Source organism: Pempheris klunzingeri, chromosome 4 (genome assembly GCF_042242105.1).
Source record: "Pempheris klunzingeri isolate RE-2024b chromosome 4, fPemKlu1.hap1, whole genome shotgun sequence".
In the NCBI taxonomy this organism is placed as follows: domain Eukaryota; kingdom Metazoa; phylum Chordata; class Actinopteri; order Acropomatiformes; family Pempheridae; genus Pempheris; species Pempheris klunzingeri.
In genome coordinates, this window is record NC_092015.1 from 15815610 (window position 1) to 15835209 (window position 19600).

General features: G+C 40.2%; 1 protein-coding gene across 1 annotated transcript in view; it reads right to left on the bottom strand.

The window, feature by feature from the left end:
• Positions 1 to 1936: 1936 nt before the first annotated feature.
• The window catches only part of gria4a (glutamate receptor, ionotropic, AMPA 4a), a 96243-nt gene continuing 78579 nt past the window's right edge, over positions 1937 to 19600 (bottom strand). Inside the window, exons 14-18 of the mRNA XM_070829943.1 lie at positions 18982 to 19180; positions 14583 to 14830; positions 10630 to 10744; positions 6401 to 6538; positions 1937 to 2101 (exon numbers count right to left, since the gene is read on the bottom strand). Of these exons, the coding sequence (XP_070686044.1) occupies positions 1937 to 2101; positions 6401 to 6538; positions 10630 to 10744; positions 14583 to 14830; positions 18982 to 19180 (865 nt within the window). The remainder of the gene's footprint in view (positions 2102 to 6400; positions 6539 to 10629; positions 10745 to 14582; positions 14831 to 18981; positions 19181 to 19600) is intronic.

Consider the following 19600-nt stretch of genomic DNA (forward strand, 5'->3'; position numbering starts at 1 on the left):
TAAAATCAGCCAAACCTCTCATGGTGCTGGAGTGATCATTCTGAGCTGACCCTGTGTATGCAACAATGTGTGTGCGTGCGGTTCTACGTGTGTGTCCATGTGAGTGCCAAATGGACATTCAGTGTTGAGTAGGACACACAGAGACTGTGGCATATTCATATTCTCAAGTTATCAAAAAACAGCCATATAACAGAATGTATGCCATGGCCTCTGACAATCTGTGATCAATGTTTTCTATAGCTCTCTATAGACGTATAGATATATATTTATTTGTATTATATATAATATGTAGATTTATAAAAAAGATTTTATCTTAATTACAAGTAGTGGCATTTTCTTTTATATTCATTATTGCAATGAATTGTTATCTAAGATGATTAAAAAAGACAAGTGAGTTCTGTTTTGCTACGCAGTTATTTACAACAGTTTTAAAAAGCAAGCTTTCTGATATGGTACCTTTCCCTGGACACTGGAAAAGACTGGGGATCTCAAATGACAACCAAACTGCCCATTAGAGTGATTACTTTTATAGAAATTGAAAACTGTAGCTATAGAAGTTTATGGTTCAAGTCAAATGAAGCGCACACAGCATAGACCAGTGGTTCTCAACCTTATTACCGCCCTTGAAACAAATGGCTCACTACTCTAGCCAGCCCACTGTGGGGAAATGTGCAAAGAATGATAAACTTTGATTTGCTTCTTCCATTGCCCAGCTGTTTGGATAGATTATTCAAGAGGACATGGAGGCTAAACTTCTATAAAACTTCTATAAGGACCCAGTGTTCAGGTTGAGGAGCACTTTGTTAGGTAGCCATATGAGATCTGCCCATGTGTTTTATTTTTTCTTTCCATCACTGAATATACAGTTTAAACCTCGCCTTTGCCACCGCAAAAAGTAATCATCAGTTTGCTTTTCAGCATTTCTACTGTCATGACGATGCTGTTGATGAAGGACTTTGTTAATTACTACTGTTTCTTATTTTCTTTTACAAACCCCTGTGAATTCCGCGGCCGAGATCAGCCACACATATGGTGTTTGGAGGTTACTTCTGTTCTATATTGGCTGATGATCTCACTGGTTTGGGGCGAGAAATCATTCTATATGCGTAATAAGAAAGCATTTTCATTCAGTTTGAACAGTCCATGGCAAAGTAGCGGGTTTGCACAGTCCAAACGTTCAAGGTTACAGTTTTCTGGTCTTCTAATGGTGATAATACCTGGCACTCAGTCTTTGCAGGCAAGTTAAGATGATGATGACCATGATGATGATGATGACGAAAACAATGTTTGTTGTCTTAGTAAGGCGTTGTCAACGGGGTGTGGCTTATTGGCCAACATTGTCCAATAAAAACAAAGCAAGAACAGAGTTGTTTGGTTGTCTTTTTTTTTTTTTTATACCATCAGCTGTGATCATCGTCTTTGTCACTATCATCATCATGATCAGGTTTGTGGTCATGTTCACAGCTCATAGTTCATTTCATGTAAGTCTGTGCTGGCTTTCATGTCGGCTTGTCGATTTCAGGATGGCATCCTCCCAAAATATGATAAAATGAATGCTGCAGGCAAGTGTGATAGTCATAGTTGTCTTTTTGTTTTTTTTCACTCCACTGTTCACTCCACACTTGTCACTTGTAAAATAAGTCAATGGCAGCAGGAAAGTGAGATGATGATGCGCAGTGTTTGTTTATTCAAGTGTGTAAAAATGTGTGTTCAGTGTTTCTGGATCTGAGTATTTGCATTGGAGAATCTGTAATTTATATGCATGTTGTGTGTGTGTGTGTGTGTGTGTGTGTGTGTGTGTGTGCTATGCATGAAAATGGTATGTGTGTGACTGTATGTAAGCACATGTGGGGATGAGTGTGCGTCTGTGTGTATGTGTCCTCGTCAAAGTCTGTATGTCTGTGTGTCGTTAAGGCACGGCAGGTGTTTTTGGTTTTCAGGGCAGTCCAGAGGAGACCACTGCAAGGCCGGGGTGTCGGAGGGAGGCGTGGCCAGCATGCACGGCTTTGGGGCAGTCTGGCGTCAAGACGCGGCCATTCTCCCCCACACTTCCTGTGATGGACAGACGGGCCTTGTTCCGCATGGCTTCAGAAAAAGACAGCTAATAAGAGGAGAGATAGTAGGAGGGGGACGGAGAAGAGGGTGGAGATGGCAGAGCGGAGATTTTGTTTGAATAAAAAAGATCATCTCATAGACATAGAAACTGAAGAACAAAATGCAAAACAAGTCACGTGAAGTCACAGAAATCTCTAAACAGACACATGCACAAAAAACGCTTACACATGCATGTGCGTGTACACACACTGTACAGCACGCTGACACGTAGACAGGTCTGAGGGTGCAATCACACATATAGCTGAAATAATACAGTAAAAGTTTTGCTCTTTGCTCTCCAGTGTATTTTTGTTGTTAAGGCTTGCATTATAAGCAAACTAGTGCTAAAACAGTTGGCCAAATAATCAACAGTTATTTAAAAAATTGATTAATCATTTAAGTCATTGTTCAAGCAAAAAAAAGGCAAACATTTGGTGGTTCAAGCTTCTCAAATGTATTGATTTAGTTCTTCAAGGTCTTTATATTATTGTAAGTTTGTTCTCGGTTCAACAAAACAAGGAATTTGAAGGTGTTACCTTTGAATTCAGGGAATCGCCTTGCTTAATTTTTCACTATTTGCTTACATTTTATCAATCAAAATTTAATTAAAAATAAATGATGAATGATTTTATTTAGTTAGCTGCAAGCAGTACAAGTTCAGCATTGTAGGATTATAGTAGGATTGTAACTTTTGTTTTTCTGAACAGAACACACAAGAAGTTGTTAGAGAAAGAACTCCGACTAGCATTTTCAGATATCCTCCGTTCAATTATTTGTTGAACATCAAAGTTTGGATGGCATTTCCCCCCCATTTCAAACAAACTAAACTACAGGTGGAAATGCCCAAGACTTCATTTGAATTGCTTCAAACAGTCATGGTGTGAATGCACCCCAAACTAAACATTCAAATCTTACTAAAAGGCTGCCACACTGTGCAAATGCTACAGTAAGATAGTTTTACTGAGGACAAAAGTAAATCTAAAAGCAGGCAACAGTCAACAAACATGTACATAGTAGACAGAGGATTTGGGTTGTAGACATCTGCATTTTATAGGTGACCATGCATTTCTGGGGTCTGGGTTTCAGTAATCCGAAAAAATTTGGGTGAGGATTCGACAGGATAGGATTTGGAAGGTGAGGACTTTGAAAAGACAAAAGGAAAACATGAAGGAGTGATTTTTCTTTCAAGGTTCAGATTTATAGAGAGGGAGTGACTATATACTGCTCAGAGTAGGGTGACACTTCACACAGACAGGCTACTCTGTGATGTTTTAGTGAAGTTTGTGCTGCTGCTGACGAAAAACCTCATATCTATCTATCTATCTTTTGAGAACATCTATTGAGTTAAATGGGCGTTGCTGGTGCTGTGATCTGCTGTAACTGAAGTTAAAGGGATTTCCACAGAAATCATTGGCAATTCAGAGAGAATAACTTCTGTACATGATACTAAGAAAGAAAACACAGTTCAATTTCATCTAACTTCCATCTGAAACACAGCAGTTTGATGCTCTGCCTGAAGACTAATGGCCTTATAACACTATCTAGTTGTGTAAAAGCCACTTTTGGATCCATACTTCTATCCATACTTCAGTGTTCTAAATGCCTATTTTCAGGTTTTGTCCTCTAGACAATACCTGAAAATAGGCATTTAGAACACTTTGCATTTACAAACAGCCAACTGTGTTTGGTAATGCTGTCATGCTGATGTACAACTCAATTAAAAACTAAAGAGAAAACATGGAATAGACTACTCTAAAGGAACATATAAGACAAATGTCAAGAAGCCTACAAATTCTTTAAGATATTTTGGATTGTATTATTGCAACTTGGAACTCATTTGGATGATTCAAGTTAGAAAAATGTGGCACATATCCAGAGAGTTTCTTATCAGACTACAATCTGATGTGAGGGAATGCTGTTAGTAGACCACATACTTCATTATAATTAGCACTATTACCTTTGCACAGATAAAAGCCAATATTCAATGTACTGCATTTTGCATCCTGGGTATTGAGCCTGCTAATCATCTCCAGGTGATCATGAAATATGACTTTCCTATAACTCTAAAAGGTTTGTTTAGCAGATCATCAAACTGAAGTCCAATGCGTCCTTCCATTTTGGTTAATTGCTCTTATGCATCAATAAATGGGAGTCATGTTTTTACAACATCACTAAGTAGCCGTCCTATATGAAGTGTTTGCTTCATCAATAATTCCTCTGCATTAACACAAGTAACTGGGCTGTTTTGAAATTGTCAGGGCTGGAGTAAGCGTTGGGTGCCTGTTTGGACCGTCTACAACAGGGGTGCACAACTCCAGTTTATGGATGACACTTGAAGGGTACAGCATATGTATACGAAACAGTGCTGATTACTAGCTGACAGAGTTGGAAAAACAAACTCTACTGTGCACAGAAGTAGATTTTTGTATCCTGGTGTGTTGTTGGCAAATTAAACTCACATGTAAACAATAAATACTTCTATTGCTGGTCTGCATTTGGTTTGAAATGGTTCGAAATAAATGCAGATTCGTGAGTGCATATCAGGTAATCAAAATCAAACCACCACCACCACTATTTTGATTATCCACTATAGTCAATACTAGAAGTCAAAAATAGTGAAAAAGGTTCCCCTCCTAATAACAAGGAGCATTGTATACAAATTATTTGTACATTGTGAAGGGACTGGTGAAGTGAGAATTTCAATATCTCACCTCTACTCAATCAGCTGATGGCTGCAGGTTGACTAATGTCCATGGACAATAATTAAAAGTAATTAAAAACTGCTGCTGGGTAAAAATTCATCCTACTCTTTAATTTGTTCCCTTAATAACTCAAACTTCCCTGATTATACATGTTACCCGAATGGATTAAATCAGTATTTCAGGAGAACGTTGTATAGATTAAACTTTGCTCAAGCTGTCAAAAGCCTCAGTCTCAACTTAAATTGGTTTGAATTGGTTCAGTATTAACTGACCATAAAAAGCTTTTAACAAACATGCACGTTCATACCCAGCTCTCAAACTACCTCATCCATATGTCTTTCTGACCTTGGAGTGGTGCCAGAGGACTTAACAGTCTAGTTATGAAAATTGTGGCAGACATCTGCTGACATAAAAACAACTTAATAGTGTTTTCATTCCTGAGATATCTATCACATTATGGCTGAAAAAGTTTTAGTCAGACACAAATCAGCGATAATTGGTGTCCACACATTAGCTAATTAGTTTGTAGCTAGAAGCAGTTGCTGATTTTAATGAGGAACACCACAGAAACAAACTTTTGCTCTGAGAATAGTGAGATGTAGCCTAGATTATTGCTACTAACTTAGTTTAGCCAAGATAATATAGAAACATTTGAGGAAAATCTTAACAAGTGAATTTTAGGCATTAGTATCAATAAACTTGGTCATTATCATTGTGTTTTTATGTACATTATTAGTGTAAAAATTATTAGTTCACCAATTGATTATCCTTTTGACAGTAGAGTAATCACAAGTTATTTTTTTGCAAAAATGATAATCATTATTGTAGTTTCATCTTCTCAATTGTGAGGATTTGCTGTTTTTCTGTGACTTATGTGATACTACACTAAATATTTTGGGGTTTTTTGTTGAATAATTAATCAAGAAAATAATTGTCAGATTAATCAGTCATGAAAACAATAGTTAGTTGCACCCCTGCACGATGTATGTAAACAAGACTATCCCCTGACAATGGAGTTGTGCATCCCCGCTTTGTCATTATTTTGTTAACTGTTAGCTAAAATTACAATGCAGGTGCCTAATCAAGTCATCAGCCAAGAGCATCACCATCAATGTCATCATCATCATCACCATCATCATCTGCAGCCAAAGACGATGGAACCAAATCTGTAGTTACACAAATCTAACCCCAATCTAGCCTGGGGTGAAGTGCAAAAGAATGACATATAACCGTAAAAAAAATAAATTTAAAGCCACAAATCTATGAAAATATTTGGCCAATAAATAAACAAAACAGCCAAAATAAGCTTTCAAGAGACGTAAAAAGCTAAATTGGTTCCACAATGCTTGACCACATCCTCATCACCACATGAAGAACAACACGGTTGCGTGGGGCTGCTGCGTCAGCCTCGACATCAACAATACAATAATCTACAGCACCACCACCATGATCAACACCACCATTACCCCACCTATGGGAGCCTCTAAATCCTACCCCTATATCTTGACCCCCTCGGAGCCGTACACGTTGTACCCCTCCCTATAAGTGGCTAGATTCTGGGTGCTGGGGGAGGGGCTGGGGCAGTGGGGGGGGCTAAGGTCCACCTTCATGCGCTTGGCTTCGGCCCGTGACTTGTAGCAGAACTCGACCAGGGCCACCAGCATGGCCAGGCCCAGGCCGCCCACAAGGATGTAGAAGACCCCGGCCACGTTGGACAGGCTCAGAGCCTGGGATGACTTGTCCTGGAGAGAGGGAGGGGGGTGAGGTTTCCGTGATTAAGTGAGGGACGAGGAGAAGGAGGATTAAAGGCCAGGTGTGGAGGTAACGGTGACAACAGAGGTGTGAGGTTAAAGGAGAAGGGTTTGTTGGGGAAAAAAAGAGGGGAAAATAGGTGAAAAATGAAAAACAGAAGGGAAGCAAGGAGCACAGTGGGATCAAGATGGAGGATTAAAAGAAAGACGTGGTGCAGCGGAGAAGGGGAGAAGAAAGTGGGAGGGAAAAAAATGAGAGATTGGAGAAGAGGAGAATAATGGGAGTAAGTAAACAGAGGAAGGATGTGAGGGAGGAGTAGAGGGAATGGAGAAAAGCAAGAAAGTAGGATATGAGAGTATGGGGAAAGAAGTGGGAAAAAGCAGACAGAAAATAGGGTAGAGTGGGTTAGACACAGAAATGAAAAAAAATCATTTAGTGACAAATTCTAGTGTTCTACAGTTGCAATTGTATTATTCTATGCTACTAAAACACATCTATGATCAATTAACTATGAATTATTATATTTATAACTACAAGTAATACTACTATCACCACCACAGCTACTACATACAGTACTACACATCTGTAACAATCAATACAACTACAGAACATTGTACATTTCTATGACTGTAACATATTGATATCAAAGCAGCTTGAATCAATGCCTAATTTAAGTCAGAAAGAGAAAATAAATCACAGAGCAGGCTTTAATCTGAGCGGTTATAATGGAATCTAACGGCTCCAGTAACCTAATCTAAACATCTCCCATTATATACTGTAAACATTTTCTGTTAAAAAGCTTTTTTTCTATTTTGAAACATAACAGTAACAGACGTGTTAACTGGGAAGATAAAGAGTATAAATTAGCTGTAAGACAACTAATAGAAAAATCTAAATATATATACAGTACATGGTAACACTTTATCTCACAGGTCCATGATTATTTCTTCCTGAAATGAACTATATACTTTGGTTTTAAATATAGGGAAATTCAAAAGCAGTTTATTTAGATAAAATTGAGTCAGTTGTCAGCTTACATGCAGCTGTTTATTTCAATAGGAAAGAACTGAATTAAAATCCCTTTTTAAATGTTCAGCTGACTCGCTGAAGTATTTATACAGTAGTGACTAATTTGTATTCAAATAGTCCAAATATTATATTGCATATTGAAATTTGAAATGTACCTATAATTAGCACCAAATAACAGAGTCCTTCCAGGAAACTTCCTAAGACATAATTGTAAAAAATATGCACCTGCAAAATAAAGAGTCACCATGTGTTCCTCTAAATTATAGATAGCCTAGTCTTGATCAAATCTGAAAACATGACAGCAAAAGCCAATAATTGCTGACAAGTAACTGATGGCAAAGCTAAAGGAACAGTGTTATTCTCGTCCATCATCTGGTGAATGAGTTTCAGGTTACCAAAAATGGGCTAGTGTATGAGGTCAAAACAAAAACATGACAGTGAAGATTGGCTGATGATAATCCACGTTTACATCACTTTTCTACTGCTAACTGTAATGAAGATGGGATTGCCACAGATTGCTGAACTGAACAAGAGTCTGATGCTCTGATTTAGGTATTAATGTGGTCCACCATCAAATAGAAGGACAAATCTTCACTAAATAGACAGTTTTGTCTACTGTGGACATTCAAGATATGTCTCAGACTAATTCAGAATGTTGCTATTGCTAAAACAGTAGTTGCAGTAATCTGGAGCGTATTCAGGATGAGAGTTTCAGGCTAGCGTTTTTGTGGGCCGCAGCAGCGTGAGACTGACCTTACTTCCAGAGTCCTTGGGTCCACACTCTCCCTTGTCATACCACCATTTGTTTTTCAGTTTGTCTAAGACGCCTGCTTCGCTCAGTTTCAAAACTGCAAGGTTTACCGGGGTTCTTCGCGTGTAAAAATAACATAAATAACATCATAGGTCATGTTATTTTATGTTATTAAAGTATTTCACATTTGCATTGCACAGCTCAGTCACATAGAAAGGTACTTTGGTTTACATCAAGTGACCTAGCATGGATCCCACTGAGTACATGTGTGTATGCTCGTTGAGGAGGGGCTGGGGGGAGCGAGGAGCTAAGGCGAGCTACAGACATATGAGTGGGACCCACCTTTGTCACTTCAGGTAGCACACCCATACTGCCCCAGCTGATCCTGCACTGAACCTGAGGCAAGTACTGTTAAGCCAGGACTATTGGCATCAGACAAGCACTGCGCTACAGCTGGGAGAGTGAGCTGCACTGAGACACGTTTAAAGTTCCCTACTTAATATTTCAACTCGGAGGCAACTTTCAGGTTGGTCAGTTGGTCTGTCAGTTGTTTGGTCCGCTGTTTGGTTCAGGCAGAAAAATTCTATGGATGGACTGGAAGAAAATGTTGCACAGACATTCACGGTCTGCAAAGGGCAATTCCTACTTTGTTAATCCTCTACCAGCAGTTAAACGTTTTCACATATCCAGAGAATATTTCATCATCTACTAAATGGATTGGCAAATTTTGGACATGCATGGTTCCTACATTAATCTAAATGACTCTGGTGATCCCCTGGTATTTTCTCTAGCACCAACATATGGTTGACCTGCTGTTCCGAATAAAATATCTTAATTCTTGTAAGACTCAAAAGTTCTCCTGAAAATGGTAAAAAAAAAAAAATCAGCATGTTAGCATTATCATTGTGAGCATGTTAGTATGTTGACTTGAGCGTTTATCTTAAAGCACGGCTGGGCCTAAATACAGCCTTAAAGAGCTGCTAGCATGGCTAAAGACCAGGGCTACTCAAATGCTACTTGACAAATTCCCACAGTGTCACAGGCCCTGAAAAGATTTATTAAGCGACTGATATTTAGATTCTAAAACTGAAACTACAAATAACACATTTCTGGTTTCCCAAATTCAGGTATTTGTGTTATTTAAAAGATGGATATATGCACTTAACTATTATAACTATTGTTATTGTACAAAAACACAAGAGGTAGGAATTGGAAAAATTGAAATAATCAAATTACAGCTCTGCTAAAACAAATAAGAATCAATAGGAATCATTTCAGGACCTAGGAAAAGAGAGGTACAGGCTAAATGTTTGAATCTTTAACATAATAGAGAAAACTGAACTCCAAATAGATTATTAATAAATTGTTGAACTCTGACAAACCAACAGGAGATGTAGGAAAATGTATCCTGTAATTGCATTCTGCTAATATCAATTATTCATCATCCCCTCTGCCTCAAGTCAACCTGAGCCTGCAAGAATCTGAGATCTACGATTACACTTGGGGTCTTGTTTTTCATGAAACGTTTTAAAACCCACTTTATCTGCCCTGTACTTCAGCAAGAGACCCTCGGTTGAAGGAGTGATAAGGTTCAAGTTTGGTGTCTCTATCTTTCTTGCAATTTGACTCTCACTCGAGTCTTCTTCTCTCTCCTCTCCCCAGTGCTGCCACTAGGGGGCAAATATTCCTGCCTTAACAGTAATTGCTCTCTTTTTTTCCCCCATCTATCCGTCAGTGAACACCATTCACATTACTTCACACTGTCCTTTAAGAGGGGCATTAGCAGATCAGTGCCAAACATATTTTAAAAGGTTATTATCTTGAGGTGTGCATGATTTATCTTGGCAGGCACTCACCCACAAAGGGGACATAATATTGAAAATGGACAATTATTTCTTTCTTATGATTCAACATAAAATTATGTAACATATCTATCTTTTAAATAAGCATTTTAGTTCCCTTTTGGTTCCCTACATGGTGCAGCCAATTAATTTCTGAACATGATCTTTTTCTGCAACTCAATAAGCTCAAGTGTTGTACCTGTGTCACTGTGTCTGAACCCTTTTATACAAAAAGGCACACACCACTGACAACAAATGCAACATTGTGCCAATTTTTGAAGCTGCAAGGTGTCTCGGGAGATTGTAGGGTGTCACTTTTGCCTTCTCTGTTTACAGCTTGACTCCTCGCCAGGGCAGATGCATGTGTTACTCTCCCAGGACGGGAGCCGTTGCAGGCTACCTAGCCGGTGAGCGGCCCCCGCCCCCCTAGTGGTGGGGTGGGCAGACAGAGAGGGCTAACCTTGGAATCCCCTCCCCCGCTGCCACATTCTCCTTTGTCATACCACCACTTGTTTTTCAATTTGTCCAACAGGCCCTGCTCGTTGAGCTTTAGAACGGCCAGGTTGACCGCGTTTCTTTAAGTAAAAAAGGAGGGACAGATAAGATAGTTTGGTCAGAGCAGAGGATGGAGGGACAGACAGACAAAATGGACGTGGACCACAGCCAGGAGGGAGACGGGGGGGAGGAAAACAAGGAGGAGAGGGAGCAGAGGGGGGAGAAATCAGAGGGGTTGAAAGGACAAAGGTGGGTTAGTGGGGAAGGATGCACCCTAGACAACGCTCTCTTCTTCGTTTTCTCTTTGACTCTCTTTCTACGGCAGATACTCTCCTAAAAGACTTTCTGTTCGCTTTAATTAGCAATTTTTCTTTCTTTTCTTTCTTTTTCTTTGTTGTTTTACTGTAGCTCTGTTGCTGTCCTGTACCAGGCTGCACTAACAGAGGATGCTCCACAGTGAGTGTCAGATTGCTGGTATAAAGTGTGTTAACCAGGTCTCTGCAGCCTGCTGATGGTGCTCTTGTCCCCCCCTGCTGCTCCCCTACTCTCTATCTATGTGTGTGTGTCTCAGTGTGGATGTGTGGCTCCAGTTTCCTACAGCACTCACACCCCTGAAGGAATTGACCTCCAAACTAAATTCAGGGACACAAGGCTAAATATCAGGCATCCATGTGGTGCATGTGCATGTATTCAGCTAAGCTTCTTATATCTGGCAGGTTTATAAAGAGCTACAACTCGTTTTTTTCAGGATATTGCCATGATTAATGTGCTGGTATTTGAAACCCACTTGAAATACATAAATCAGTCATCTGCTGAAGTAGTTGTGAGCAATGCCTTGAAATGCAGTTTCCTTTTTAAAGGTTTTAGAGGTTGTTGTGTTGTGGAGAGCTTAAACCTTGGTACACTTGAGAGTCAGCTTCTAAACAAAAGAAAGCCACCCTTTTCAGGTTTGCTTGGTTGTCTAACCCTAACAACGGAGCATATCTTCTGAATGCCGCACCGTTAAACAGCCAACTCTCAGATCTTAGACGTTAGTGCTTCTCACTGACACTTAAGACTTAAAAGAATCCCACATTTTAGCTGTGTTACCTTGCAACAATAGCATAACTTTAACAGAAAAGTAAGACGACAAAATGGATTATATATCTTGAGAAATGTTCAAATCCTTCCAAATTGATTTTAGTACTGAACTGGCAGCCTGAAAGGTGATATGCACTCAGTCTAAACAGCTTAGCTTTAGAGGCAGGTTAACAGTACCAGAAAGTATATGCAACATTATGCTATATTTAGGTGAAGCATGAAAAAACAATGCCCTTCATAAGACAGAGAAGCAAACAAACAGCAGTCCTGATCATTCCTCTGATGTTCACAAACAACTCTGTTATCCACTTTGAATCTGCCTCGATTCTCACCAGTTTGCTATTTCTGCAAATGTTTCTTGTTTTCCTCAGCATGTGGCCTGTTCCCTCACTGTGAAGTCCAGAGGAGTGGCTACAAAACACAGCTGCAGGAGCTGACTGATTTTGTCAATTTATTTCCTGCATGCCCTTTACAAATTTACTTTGCCTCTCTCTCACTCCTCCTTTGGTGCATCTCTGTTTTTCACAGCCACTTGTAAAATACTTTTCTTTTCACCTGCTACCACCCTCTGCTGACCACTCTATTGTTTGTGGGATGCTGTAATCACCCGGGCTAATCTCTACAAAAAGGTCACTGCAGTCACTGCCTGCTTGTTTGTTAGTCTGTCCCTTTATCTGTTCACCTGCCTATCTGGAAGTCCTATCTCATCTCAGAGTGTGTTGATGTGACTGCGGGTAAGAGCTGGTTTGTGATTGTAGGGTTGTCACTTCAGGAACACGTAGGAAAATGTGCGAGAGGAAACACTCTCCTCTCTCACTAAATACTTACTTATGAAAAACATAATATTCTCCTCGCTATTTACTATTTATGAGCATTTGTTTTGTGCAAATATGAATCAAATTATTACAGATTTTGCTACACTGGAAAGCAAAAGGTTTAGCACTCTGAGTAAAGATAGTCAAGAGATTCAGAGAGAGACAGTGTTCTCCGGGGTGCTCTAATCTACAAGCCATGACTAATCTCATTAAGGTGAGTCTGGATGGATGAAAACAGTTAAAACACATCTTTGTCAGTCATGATAATAACAGTCACATATCAATAATCAAATCAAAAGCAGCTATACTTCAGAATGCATACATTCTTAACTGTCATTCTAATCATCAGGGCATTCATCCTCCTCATCAACACCGTCAAGTCAATTAGAGCTGTGATTTACACACCGAGAGGAGAGGCAGGCTCACCTGACGTGCACGCTCCCAGCCACATGTGTGTACCTGGTAGGTTGGGTTTCCACTGATTGAGAGAAGCCAGAGACAGCCGTGGATAGTTCCAGAAATGTGTTCTGGGGGGTGGGGCTTTAAAAGGGACCTATCCACCCACTGTCTGTCACTTTTCTCTCATAAACAGAAAAAAAACGTTGTGTGAATAACAAGGGATAAACTACAGTGACCGGGGGAGGGACTTGTTTGCACCACACACGGGGGAAAGTTATAGGACAGGATGTGCGGCTGATGTGCTGTTTGTGTTTTGCCTTTCATAAGGCAAATCTGAAATACTGACAGAGAGAGATGGAGGGAGAGACGAAAGAGCAAGGAGTCCGGCTCTGCTGAATTTAGCCAATTATTTTCCCTCAGCAGGCGCTTGTGACATTGTGAAGACAAAGTCTCTACACTGCTGTCACAGTCACCTGACAAATGAATTATTTGCATCACTCAGTGAAACCTATTGGGACTGTTGCTGTAGGCTCAAGTTAACAAGCCAGATAAACAAGTGTCTGCTGACGGAAAATCAAAACAAAAGACAAAATAAAACTTTGGTACTTATACTGAGTCACTTTCTCATTCATTTCCTCCAGCTTATGCTCTCTTTATTAAGGTTTAAACACACTGTTGTGCATTTTTTTTTAAAAGAAACCACAAATGACTGCTTGATCTGGGTTTAATTTGGCGATGTCCAATTACAATCAATATTTTTTTACAGTTTGAGAAGGCCATTTAATTTCTCTCATTTGAGACTATTTTTTTGGTGTGGGATCCTGTATTATGTTTAGTTTCTAGTCCCCCCATTGGCCAGGCCCCTCTACTTCCTATTTCTCACTTTTTGTCTCCTGTTCATCTATAAATTCCCCCTCGTGGCTCTGGATGTAGCGGCAGCAGTCTGAGGTTCTGCCCCTCCTTGCGGTCACATTCAGTTAATAGATCTCCCCTATAATAATCATAATCATCATCATCATCACCATCATGACTACCATCTCTGAGGATGAAAGGAACAGAGAGGTGAGACAACAGACAAATGGACAGAGTTACCTGTACGGTGGCCCTGTGGAGAGACAGAGTGATTGAAAGAGGAAAGAAACGGGACGTGGTCATACAGGGACGGACGAATAACAGTGACACAGGACACAAGAATGGAGCTAAAAGGCCCTAAATTAACAGAGAAATGGTCAGAAAAGAGTGAGGAAAAGAACAAATAAGAGAGATGAGCAGAAAAAAATAAAGATACAGATGTCAAGGTATTAGGGGAACAAGAGAAAGTATGATGAAACACATAATCTCCATATTCAACATACTCATCCATATCGCTGCTGCTGGGTGAAAACCTGCGTCTTTACTTTTGGAGTTTGTAATAATAAAGGTGTAGGTGCCAATGATCAATAGCCAAAAATGGTCAACTGTCACTGTATTTTTACATTTTTGTGGGTAAGACACTTTCACCTGACAGCAGTGACAGGTTAATCTAGGTGTGGTATAAAAGGCACAGCAGGGTAGGTGGAATATCGCAGCAATAGAACAGTATCAGCTTTGTTACTGTCTCCTATTGTTACACTATTCCACCCACCTTAACTGTGAGCCTTTCGGTGTGGCAATCCCATATCCTTTGGAGTCCAGGTTCCCCCCGACTTTCATGGTGTCGCAAGGCTTCCGCTGCTCCGTGTATTCGTTCATGGTGGACTCCAGGAGGAAAGCGTACTTCCCCTTGGACTTGCGGACCCTGGCCACGCCCTCCGCTGTGGTTTTGGTGAAGACAGTCGGTTCGGCAGACTTCATGTATGACCACATCTTCTCGTACACGGCTATTTTGGACCTCTGGGATAGAGGAGGGGGAAGAGGAGAGAGCACAGGTTAATTAGGAATGAATTGGCATCATTTTGATAACATACTAGGCCAGATTTTCTCACAGATGATGATTTTCAAGCCAAGACACCACGTAGGTCTGGCCACTATTTTTGCTGGAAGAAAGGAGACGACAGATTGAGACAAAGATTGCCATGTCACTACTTAATTGCCTGAATCTTTGACGGGTGTAGATAAGGAAGAACATGGAAACAAACAAAACAGAGTAACATTTTAGGCGATTCGTGCCATTTGACTGAACCTCAGTAGCTAAAGGTTTGCCTTGTGATCCTTGTGTCTTGTGAAACAGGCAATTGTGCACCGCAGTAGCTCGCTGAGGGTATTTCAGCCTTTTGCTCCTCCTGTTGTTGAACTATCTGTTTAACTGTTTAAATGGTAAGATTGGTGATCTTCTATCATCCAATCCCATGAAAAAGTCAAAACCAAAAACAATTTAATCTGTCTCACAAGTATTTTATTCCTCTGTGCCACAGTCCTTGACTGATGTTTGTTTAATAAGAATGAATGGCCTTCGAGCTGAGAGCCACAGACAGGGTAGGGAAACCCAAAACTACTTAGAAACAAATTAGTGCCTTGATGGATTTGTTGACCCTGAACAACAGCCATATAATTTAAGAATGGCGTGTCAATGTTAACACATCTGTGTTCTGTGTCTACTTCTGGCTGGCCATTCGCACCTCACTGATGCCCGCAGCGTTAGCAGCTTCTCTAATCAAAGATTTGATCATTCAAATCAAGACGCCATGGAAACAGAACCTGAGATGTAAATATGAGAGGTGAAACAATGCATTTTTCATTATCTTGACACAGTAACTATCAAGTTCTGTTTACTGATTAGGCACAAGTGTGTTTTCCAGGCTTCTACAATAAAAATAACCGTACAGTATTGAGACTGGATTTGTACAAAGTGTGTTAGGCCGTTGCTTCATATGCTTTTACTGTATTTCATTTATTGCTCCAGTTTCTTACGATGTAGAACAAACTGCTAGGGCTAATTTTCAGTCTTATAGTCCTTGAATAAAATTACACTGCTGACAGAGGGCTGTGTCTTCCATCTTCCATTTTGATCCTCTGGCATATAATGACATTTATAACCACATTGAAAATGTAACACTATGTCTCCCTTGACAAGTCAAGCATCAATCTTATTTTAAATGAGTTTATGACTGCAGTAGTGGCATACTGATCCAGTTGAGCCGTTATGAATTCAGTCACCTGCTCTAACAGAAGAGCCATTCTGGGGACATCTGTCTGGCATGATGCAATAGATTGTATTATATTGTGTATATATGATGCATACATATGATGTGCATCTGCGCACACATGCATGCGCGCAGTGTCTGTCAGTGTGTTTGTGCACCACTATATGTGCATGTGTGGAGTTATGTGTTTTCATGCGTTTGTGTGTACTCAAGAGTGAAAATAACAAGCAGAGGAGTCAAACTGTCATCCTCCACTCAACAAACGGACTGTTTCTTTCTTCTCCTTCTCTCCCGGTGATAAAGTGTTATTCTGTCGCTCTGCAAGCGACAAGCCACGGCCTCAGCCACTGCAACCAGCGCCCGAGGGGTGATATGTGTATGTGTGTGTCTGAGTGTGCTACTGGTGCGTGACGAACACCTTTCCCATAATAATGTCACTCACATCCAAGACAACCAGTAGACCCTTCTTCTCTCCATCTACCTGTTCTCTCTCCATTCTTTCTCTTTTTATTTCTCACTGTCCTCATTGATAAAAACCCTTTCCATCCATCCATCCATCCTCATTCCTCACACTTTTATATCCACCGATTTCTCCGACTGGCTGCAGCAAAATTTGTGTGTCTCTAGCTTTTGTGTGTGGGTCAGAGAGAGTGAGAGTGGGAGTGAAAGCGGGAGAGACAGTGATGATGATGACTGTGCATGTATAAAGCAGCGTCTGGCCTTGGAGGGATGGATGTGTGACAATACGGTGCGACTCTTTAACAATGAGTGAGGCGGTGAAGGAGGAAATGGATGCTGTAAGTCACCTTCAGGCATCCACACTATAGAGAACACTTTTAAATATACATAGACACACACATCCGCTCTGTGGGAGGAGGTGTCAGACCAACTTGTCCACGTATACACTTATGCATATGTGGCTGAATATGCATACATATACTAAAAAATCTACACACACATGCTCATACAAACACACATACACACACACAGATAATTAATGGTGGTGGCGAATCCCCCTCAGCTGTGGGAGAGTAAATTGCTTTTTCACCCTCCACAGATTTCAGCCTGCTCGTTATGTTGATGATGCCAGAGCCACTCACAGAAGCACAAACTGTCTGCTCCAACCCCCACCTCCCCTCTCCTCCACATCCCCAAATACACACACTAGTGCACACATCTTTACAAAGCATAACTGTAAATTGGTATATATACACACACACACACACACACACAAAATGCATGAGCACACAAACAATTCTGAATATCCCTATAGAGCATGACTATGTGACAGAGCAGATTTGTTTTTGCGCATGTGATGACACTGGTGTTTTGCAAATGTTTGCAGAAAAATTCTGATTTCATCAGCACTGTGTGCATGTGTATGTGTTTTTGTGTGTGTTTACGAGTACTTATGTAATTGCAATCCACATAGGTGAATAGGTCAACGGGTGAAGCCACTACAGGTCTCCTCTGGGTCTTGTCACGTTGCTCTGCTATAATTTTCTGCTCACAATGCTACGGTAACAGCTTCTTATAATATATTCTCTTCTAGCTCTGTCCACCTCTTCCGTCCATTTCTATTCCACTGCTCTTTGTTGTTCATTATTGTGATTATTATTATTATTATTGTTACTTTATGCAACAGCGTAGGGGCGTAATTGAATGCAACAGAAGTGTGATAAGCAAATTTTTACATTACATTACACTGTAATCATGTTTGAGAATTTTAATCATAGGATATACAATTCCACGCTAGTTCCTTTTCTCCTAGTGCTCAGTGCATTCCTCCAAAACCTCGGTGCGATCTTTAATGAAGCCACCAAGTTGTATATACAAATTATCCAAAAAGTGAAAGCCAGATGTCTCAGCTTAGCATCACTTCCAAAATTTAAGCCTCTCTCAATTCCAGATCAAGAGAAAGCCTTTCCATTCTTCTCCTCCCACCTGGACTATTGTAAGTTGCTTTACACTTTCATTAGTCACTTATCCTTGTCCCACCTACAGCCTGAGCAGAATTCTGCTGCTTGGCTTTTGTCTAACTTAGAAAAAAGACACTTCCCTCATATTTGCTCCATCTTATCGGCCACCAATTTAGTGACTGTGTGATTGCGTTGCTTATTTGGATACATATATATTTTCTTACATTATCTAACCTCCTCTATCCTATCCTTTCCACTGGACTTTTTTAGGCTCACCTGACTTCCCTTTTAACTGTGCCACAAGTAAATAATAATGCAATAATGGATGGAGTGGAGTGAATGCTGCATAGCATAGTGGCATGGTGTTCTTCACCTCCAAAGGACACATGGGCATGCATCGTCACATTTATAAAGTGGCAATTTCAGAAGAAATAAAGAACACAATAAATTACCATCCAAGTCTCAAAGATGACAAAGCTTTGTTCAGTTCACAAAAACACACTGTATGTATGTAACTTTTTTTCTGTCTATTGCGGAAATCAATCTTAATCTGATCTAAATAATTACTTTTTCACATGGGGCCAGGTTGGTTTGGATAGCTTTTTTCCCTTAATAAATGAAATCATCATTTAAAAACCGCTTTTTGTGTTTACTCAGGTCATCTTTGTCTGATATTAAAATTGGTTTCATGATCTGAAACATGTAAGTGTGACAAAAAAGCAAAAGCAGAAGAAATCTGTAAGGGGGCAAATGTAATCCTTGAAATCTTGATATTTTTACTACAAAGTTCTGTAGCTGGTTGTGCGGCAATGGTTAGGTTTTTCACAACAGTGTTAACAGTCAGAGCAGCAGGGTGAAAACAACCCTCATCCAGGTCATCTCAGACATCATCTCATAGCTCAGTAGCAAATTAACTTAACATAGTAAAAACTGAAACCTCTAAAGGAATTCTGTAAATGAGCAGAGAGTGATGAATTCATACCCTGAAGAACTCCTTAGTTGAGCCAGAGTCCAGCGTCCCATAAGCTATCTCTGTCTGTTTGGCCAAGTCCTCTGCGCTCTCTATGGGTGAGACCATCCTCTCCACAGTGAGGAAAGCTGCCAGGTTGGCTGTGTAGGAGGAGATGATGATAAGGGTGAAGAACCACCACACACCTCCAACAATACGTCCAGACAGAGACCTGGAGAGAGGACAGATTGAGGAGAAAAACAAGGAAGACCGGTGGAAAGAAGGAAAGAAAGAAGGGATTTTACAAAAGCAGAAGATTTGGCAAGATTAAGGACGGAAAGGAAGACAATTGTAGATGATATATTAGCGGAAAGACGAGTAGAAGATGAAGGAAAAGATGAGGACGGAGGTTGAAGTAATAAAAAGAACAGAGAAGCACAAATGGATAAGATGGAGAAGGGAACATAATCAAGGTTAGCTCCTCAGAGATATGCAAAACAACACACTGTGGTGATACAAAGCATTTTTAACGCCACTGTGTGCATGACTGTGAAAATGACAGTACCGCAAAAGTAATTGTCTTTCAACCCTCAAACCAATTCAGCACTAACAATAACAAAGGCTACATGAAACGGATTGTAATCTGGGTGCA